Source organism: Hydractinia symbiolongicarpus, chromosome 14 (assembly GCF_029227915.1).
Source record: "Hydractinia symbiolongicarpus strain clone_291-10 chromosome 14, HSymV2.1, whole genome shotgun sequence".
Taxonomy (NCBI): Eukaryota; Metazoa; Cnidaria; class Hydrozoa; order Anthoathecata; family Hydractiniidae; genus Hydractinia; species Hydractinia symbiolongicarpus.
The window spans coordinates 10,911,849-10,919,647 of NC_079888.1; the positions used below are offsets into that span (position 1 = coordinate 10,911,849).

General features: G+C 37.4%; 1 protein-coding gene across 1 annotated transcript; it reads right to left on the reverse strand.

The window, feature by feature from the left end:
* Positions 1-494: 494 nt before the first annotated feature.
* Positions 495-3,987, reverse strand: LOC130625366 (DNA-binding protein HEXBP-like). Its single transcript, XM_057440446.1, has 2 exons — positions 3,810-3,987; positions 495-1,579 (listed from the first exon to the last, which is right to left on the reverse strand). Exons 1-2 carry the CDS (start codon positions 3,886-3,888, stop codon positions 1,041-1,043), a joined length of 618 nt encoding a protein of 205 aa, XP_057296429.1. The 5' UTR covers positions 3,889-3,987; the 3' UTR covers positions 495-1,040.
* Between the last annotated feature and the right edge of the window lie 3,812 nt (positions 3,988-7,799).

Here is a 7,799-nt window from a genome sequence, read left to right on the forward strand (position 1 = left end):
TTTTGGTGTGGTCATAATTTTGAGTATGGGAATTTCCCTTTACTCATATTCTACTTTTGTTGATGTCAGCATATATAATATATACACTATTGCTCATGCGTATTATCGGAAACGGTACTTCTCGGATTATATTTTCGGATGACGTCGGGTTTACCGATTTTGAATGGAGGTTGTGGTGGAAGCGGGGTTTTTAGGGGTAAAGGTGTGGAAGGAGCGAAAACTGGTTATATTCAATGTTTAGTACTACTAAACTCGTGAGCTTTTTGCGCAATAGTGAAAAACGCAGTAAAAAAAGACCCACGGGACCACGAATTTTACTTTTATTTTTGGTTACCCTGCGAGAAATTAACACGCGCGAAATTTAAATCGCTAATGTTCTAATTGTTTGGTGTCATTTAAGTCCCAAACTCTTCATTTGCCATTTAAAATCATGCTTCTAAAAGTTTAAAACTTCCTGGACAATGTGGGGGTTCGACGCAGACGAAAAGAAAGTGTTATTCTCTCCACCGTTGATGTCTTCATAATATTTTAAGCCAAAATATAAAATTTATTAAAAATATGAAATAAAAGGTTTTATACGAACGCTGGTCAAACACAGAAAACGAGCGCTTCTAAAACCAAAAAGAACTGCAAGAAAAAATCTATGCCACTCAAGATTATTTATGCATTTGCTACAGTTATGCACTAACTTTTTTTAAAAATATTTCAAAATGCCAGTAGCTCGAAACTAACCAAAAATTGGAAAATATCCAATCGTTCTCTTTAAAGAAATTCCCCACCTCAAAATTTATGTTTACCCCTACATTTTCGCATTCTCCTCATACTGTTGACTGCTTATGCAAGCATATAAAATTTACGCTGTATCCAACCACAAATACCGTGTCTCAAAACTTCTCGTTGACGGTATTTGGCCAACAACCAACTATCAAACGGTAACACCTCAGTTAAGTACTTTGGAACATCGCTGTACACGCTCCAAAACTACACACCCGATCAATTAGATTACACTATGCTGACGACACCAACTGCGAAATGAATATTTAGCTATCACTTTCCACAGCCTCTTGAGTGCAATCTCTTGCAAAATGACCAGTTTCGTGGCATTTGTAGCATTTTGAATCAGAGCTTGGGCATGCTCGTGCCATGTGGCCTTTTTCTCCACATCGATAACAAGACACATTGCCCATGCCAGCCCCTGTTGATTCATTTGGGCAATCCCTTGCATAGTGACCACTTTCGCCACATTGGTAACAAGAATCACCACCACTACCACTACCAACACCACCACTTCTTTCTGTCTCAGTGCAATCTCTCTTAACGTGACCAGCCTTGCCACAATTGTAGCATTTTTCTTCTTCCGATTCGCAATCGCGGGCGTAGTGACCAGTCATTCCACAGCGAAAACATTTGGTTCGGTTGCCACCACCAAAACCACTGCGACCTTTTCTACAATCACGTGATATATGTCCACTCCTGCCACAAGTGTAGCATGTTCGGGAATCAAAGTTGCCAGCATTTCCACCAGAGCTGCAGTCACGAGCAACATGCCCAACTTCTCCACAAGTATAGCATTCCTTATCTAAAATAACAACATGGTATAGGATATATAATAATTACTAAGTATGTATTCACCAGTCTTTAGAGGATGAAACATTTTCAGTATATATATTTTTGTTGGCAATCTTTGAACACCAGCGTTTCCCAGTATAGTTATTTTCTATTATTTCTGAACAGAAGCATGCACACCAAAGCCTACAGGTGTGGATTATTTTCACTGGGGGCTACTAAAACAAAAGAACCAAAATTGATAAACTTTGGCCTCAGCTTAATCAATTATGGTAAATCATTTATTAGAATAAAATTGAAAATTAAATTATAAAAGTGTTCTGCATTAGAATTGCCATATATCTTAGTCGTTGAGGAAGTCAAGGAAGCTAACTGTATGGAAAACGTTGCAAAAATAATGTCAGCGTTTGTGCAAGGAGCCACTAAAATTGGAGATAGAAAAAGTTAATTTGTACTGTTTTTTGCAAATTTAAAAAAATGCCAGATTTTGTCAACAGGGGTACCAAAATTTAGGCTGCCATTTTGAAAATCTTTGTAGCTAGCTATATAAAGACAATCATTGAATTTAGACTATAGATTAATGCATATCAGTATATATACCAGTTCAGGATAAGGTACAGATATGGAAACAGTTTTCATGTTGAGAAACAGTTTCTATATTCCTTAATTTTTTTGTAAAAAAATAGAAAATAGTTTTCGAAGACGGAAACCGAATTCAGTTATTCCATCTTCCACAAGAGACCTTATAATTTTTTAAATATAAAAATATTATATGGATGCAGGGTGTACTACAGGGTTTCTCTTACTAATGGAGTTCCTCATAAATTTTCTTTGTCTTAGAGCTATTTTATCCCCGCAAACACAGAAACAGTTTACAAAGTCAGAAACAATACACCTCTTCACATTTAAGTTGTTCACTCACTTTCTGTATCAAAAAAGGAAGTAAACAGAGTGAAATTAATAAGGCTATTTCTGAGTAAAGTAATTAGTCTCACAGCATAAAAATTTTGTATGTTTTTAGCAGTAACCATACGTAAAACATATGTAAAGGAATTGTAACTTTTCTTTAGAAAAACTTCATGGTTAAAGCCTTCTAAATTCACAACAGTTTACTTCCTTATTTCAGTTCTCAATAAGAGCATCGTAACAAAGGAAAGAGGCGAACTTGTGTTTTTTTGTTTTACGAAAAAACACATAAAATTTGGTTTCCATATCTGTAGCTACCTTATCCCTGGCTGGTATACGGTGAATGCTGGTATTGTTCTGCCCTGATTGCAAAAACCGCCTGTTTACAACCAGGACAGCCGGATTATGTACGCATGGTCCTATTATGTTTTTTTTGCACTGGTTATGTCGTGGTGACCGGATTATGAACGCTGATATAATGGCTGGCCAGGCAGGCTGTGATTGGCATTTTCTTCCAACTTTTGTGAATTAAACATTCTCTGGAAGATAGAACACCCCTAAAAACTAGACATGACGAAAGAAATAAGTCCTGACGTAATTCTTAGTATAAAGTACTCTTGTAGTAATTACATTTCAACATAATACTTTGAAGCAACTAAATTTCACAGAACCTAAATTATTCTATTTGCAGGAATTAAGTTTGGTGAAAAGTTATTAAAATTGCGAATCCTAAAATTTAGTATTTGCCACAAAATTTCGTTTCATTTGAGAACAACAACAATGACGAATGATATAAAAGCAGTCGGCCCAGATTATATTTGTTCTATAAGTCTTGAATAATATTTGACTTTCATACATAAGCCGACCTTCCCCGATTATGTGCGTTTTATAAAGTGAGAAATAATATAAAAATATCGTATATAAGCCGGTCGGCCCCGATTATGTTCATTCTATAATAAGTGAGAAATAATATTAGACTGTCGTATACAAACTGGCCTGGCCTGATTATGTTCCTTTTATAAGTGCCAAATAATATTTTTTGAGTAATAAGCCGGCCTGTCCTGATTATGTTGCCCTGATTATGTAATTCCTGCCCTGTTCTTAACCAGGGCAAGCTGCCGTACTCGATCAGGCCAATGTTCATTATCCGGGCAGAACAGTATCAGTTTAAACAATTAATATCTTTCTTTCGCAGTTGTTTCTTGTTCTTGTTTTGTATTAAGCAAAACATGCTTTATAACTAGATGGATGGCTATGATCGACCGTTGGGCGAAAACATTAACTCACATATCCCACACATAAATAGCAACACATTCTATGAATTCTGATCTTAATACCTGTTTTTTGGCCGTCAGTTGCATCTGGACATTCTCTGGCATAGTGGCCTTCGTTTCCACATTTGTAACAGTTAGACATGATATCTACTCCTCTCAGTCTCCTAATATTTCCTTTGGTTTCGTAGCATGAAACTGCACACACGTCAGCATCGATTTCCCGGTCAAATCAAAGGAAGCCCTGTTAAAAATTTCTTCAATTAGTGGATGAAGTACATGCCTGGTTGGCAACTAACAGTTACTTCATGCAGTAAACAAAAAGAGATTCTAAATTGTACACCATAGTTTTAATTTTAAAATTCTTAATTTTACTATACGAATTATTTGTTGAAAATAGCATGCGTTCTAGAAATTAGAAACCACCTTTGTTTAGATTTTTATGCTGCATCGAGAGACGAATAATTTTGGTTTGAATGACTATCCTCCTCTGCCGGTTTTTACTGCAGTGCCGAAGTAGCCAGCAACAATATAATTTTTTGCTGTAGCTGTTCTGCCCGGATAATAAACGCTGTCCTGATTATGTACGGCAGCTTGTCCCGGTTAAGAATAGCGCAGAAAATACATAATCAGGGCAATATAATCAGGACAGGTCTTTGGCACTTATAAAAGGAACATAATCAGGACAGGCCGGTTTATGTACGACGGTCTAATATTATTTGGCACTTATAAAAGGAACATAATCAGGGCAGGCCGGCTTATGTACAATACTTTTATATTATTTCTCACTTATAGAATAAAACTTCCAAGAACAATGTGTGGTTAAATCAAAACAAATTTTAAATAACTATTAATCCACTCTTTGATCAGTTGTGCTCCAATTTATTAGCGGTTTAAACATTTTGTAATATACAAATTATTATGCTCAACATATGGGAGAGAAAAAACAACACATGATCAGTTAATTATTTTTCTCTTTATTTCGTTTGATCTCTTACGACTATGCTTTTATTTTGTATATACTGACTGAATAATTGTAACATAGTAACATTTTATATGCAATGACGATGGTTTTATACCGAAAAGCTTTTGCTTTATTTTAACTTGTTTGTTTTACTTTTTCGAGCTCCAAAATCAAAACCACTTTTGCAAACGAAATTCACAGCTTTAAAATTAGTTATTTGGTATAAAAACTTCCTCGGGTACATAAAGCACAAAATCCGTCATTCTGTGACAATAATTCGTGAATGTTTCATTCACAAAAGTTACCTAGTGTATATTCGTACGCACTTTTGCCCACTTGTGCGTACGTATATGTTCATCCGCTATTCGTACGTAAAGTGCTTTAGGGTTAGGGTTAGGATTCTTTTTTCCTTTTTTCCCGCGTAAATATGTCATATATTATGTATGAATATCGCTACGCACTATTAATACGCACTTTACGTCATATTAAAGTGCGTACGAATATACAGTTCCCAAAAGTTTAATGCAAATCAGAGTCTGCCGCCAGCGTGCATAATCCGGTGCCACAACATAATCAGGTCAAAAAACATAATCAGGGCATACGTACATAATCCGGCCGTCCTCTTTATAAACAGACCGTTTTCGCAATCCGAGCAGAACATATCCAGCACGCAAGATGGAGTGGTAAACAACGTGCTCCGTCCGTACGCGATCGTCCTTTCTCTCATTTTCGCTGGAATTCTTAAGGTTTTAATCCTGTAGAATTCTTTTGAACTAAAAGGGTGCTCGAGACAGTCTAAGGTTTATTATGATGAGTGAGTGATTCAAGAATTTTCCTTCTCTTTCCCAAGAAAGGTATGGAATACCCATACACAGCACAGCTGATGGTTTTGTTCTCAACTTTTTTTTAACGGGCTGTGGTTTCCCATAAAAATATAGTTTCAGTTTTCACCATATTAATAGTCATTTTGTTATTATTCAGCCAGAGGTCAACATGTGAAAGTTGAACTCAACCTTCAAGATAAGGGTATCCAACCGACTGGTAAGCCTTGTGTGGAAGAGCGTTTGCTTCCCCAGTGCAGGAGGTCTTTAGTTCAAACCCCAGGCGAGTCATGCCAGAGACTATAAAAGTGGAAATCTATCCTTTCTTCTCAGCGCTCAGCCTGAGAATAGGATTGATATCTTAGGTGGGTGTCTAGTTGAGCAATTGCTGTGCTTGCATGCGCGACTTTCTTAGCTCAAATAAGAGCTTTAAATGCTCACTAGGACTCCCTTCGCAGGACTCTCATTGAAAGCAGTACCAATAGGAATTAAAGAGGCTATCCTGGGCAAATAATTTCAATAATAATAATAACAACAACATTGCTTAGCAGGCCTTGCCATGAGCAAATAACCTCCCGAGCAATTAATTGCTCGCGTCAGAATCTCTATGCAAGCAATTTTGCTCGCCATATTTTTCGCTAAAAAACTTTACATTTAGTCTCTCAGGGCATGTTTTTCAGCAGAGGCGTGCGCCTTGGCACACACCTAAATCTTTTCAGGCGTGTGATTAAAATGTCCGCCTCATTTCCAGTTTGGTCCATGCTTGTTTCGGACTTTCGTCGGTTAAAACGTCCGATAGATATCCGTCTAGGTCGGACACTTTCAGATCTCAGAATTATTGAATAGTCCTGGTCCTTTAAATCCACAAGCAAGCCTATTCATAGCCAACCTGACCATCCTAGCTAATTCACCGACTCCTGACTTAGTTAAAAAACTATGTAGACATAAATCTCTTTTGCCCGGCCCCTTCGCATTGGTAAGTTAGTGGCGCCGTAGATTAGTGGCTGTGGCGCCATAGATTAGTGGTTATAGCTTTCGTACTCTGTGCGGGAGACCGGGGTTCGATTCCTCTTGACGGCGATTCAACATGGACGAGTGAATGTTACCATAGCCCCGGGTTAACCCAAGCCATGTGAGGGAAATTGGGGAGATGGCACACTGTGTGGGCCGTTGGATGTTGCCGGGAGTTGTCTAGTAGAGCGTGGGCCCTACTAATTGGGTCTGCGTAGCTCAAAATGAGCATTAAATACTCTAGGACTCTCCATCTAAGCCATGGCCCCTCCTGGAAATAATAGACAGGGTATATCCCTCGATATTTGTGAGGCTAGCCATGTAAAATATGCACATCTATCTATCTAACCAGGTCTTACACAAGAAATCCAGCCATGCGGTTCTTAACTAATGCGGAGGTGAACGCCGACGGAGCACGGATGACGGCAGTCTGCAAAACTGCACTTACAGGTGGAACGGACAATTTATCACGGATTTAATTGTAGATAATTTCTTCATTTGACAAAACAATTGGAAACCATAGCAGGTCCAAATTTAATGGATTATTTTCTTTATGCCGCAACTGTTATTCAAACAATTTTAAAAATGAAACCCACGTGCTGTATAATTTTTTTTCTCTATAAATTTTATGTACTTGATGTGTACTTTTTAAAGAGAGATTTTATTTATTAGTTTTATTTAAACCACGCGAATAAAGTTTTTTTTTAATTTGAAAATGAAGCATATTTTTCCTATTTGCTTGTGATGACCTGAAAAATAAACATTAAATTTATGAAAACAACAGTATAGTCATGCATACTATTTTGGACATGTAGAAAAGGAAGTTAAGATTGAGAAAGTCGCTATACCAGTAGACGCTCGATCATCGTGTTTGGGGTTCACGATTAAAAACGTCCCACTTTTCTACTGCAAAATGAATGCGCAACAAAGATTAACCTTAATGCCCGTATCACACGCATTTTATAAAATGGCGAATGAACTGTTGCATGATGGGTGGAAAATAATCACACCAAATATCTTTTCAGTTTCACTTAAAAAAACAATCAATTCTTGAGAAAAATGTTACACTTAACGAGCATTTACGCGAGCACTACGCGGGCGCAAGCAATTGCTCGCGACTCATGGCAAGGCCTGCTTAGTCATGCAGAGTTAAGGGGAGATTCCAGTCTCTTTCCTGTAAGATATTTTCTTTTCTTTTTTCATATACCTGCTTGGCCCTAACCCTTTCTTGTTTGACCCTGAAAACATGGTTTGATCTAA

Coding starts and splice junctions, on each gene's coding strand:
- LOC130625366 (XM_057440446.1), bottom strand. CDS start 3,888: ATGTCTAACTGTTACAAATGTGGAAACGAAGGCCACTATGCCAGAGAA. Junction 1,580..3,809: donor AACTGACGGCCAAAAAACAG/GTATTAAGATCA, acceptor TTGTTATTTTAG/ATAAGGAATGCTATACTTGT.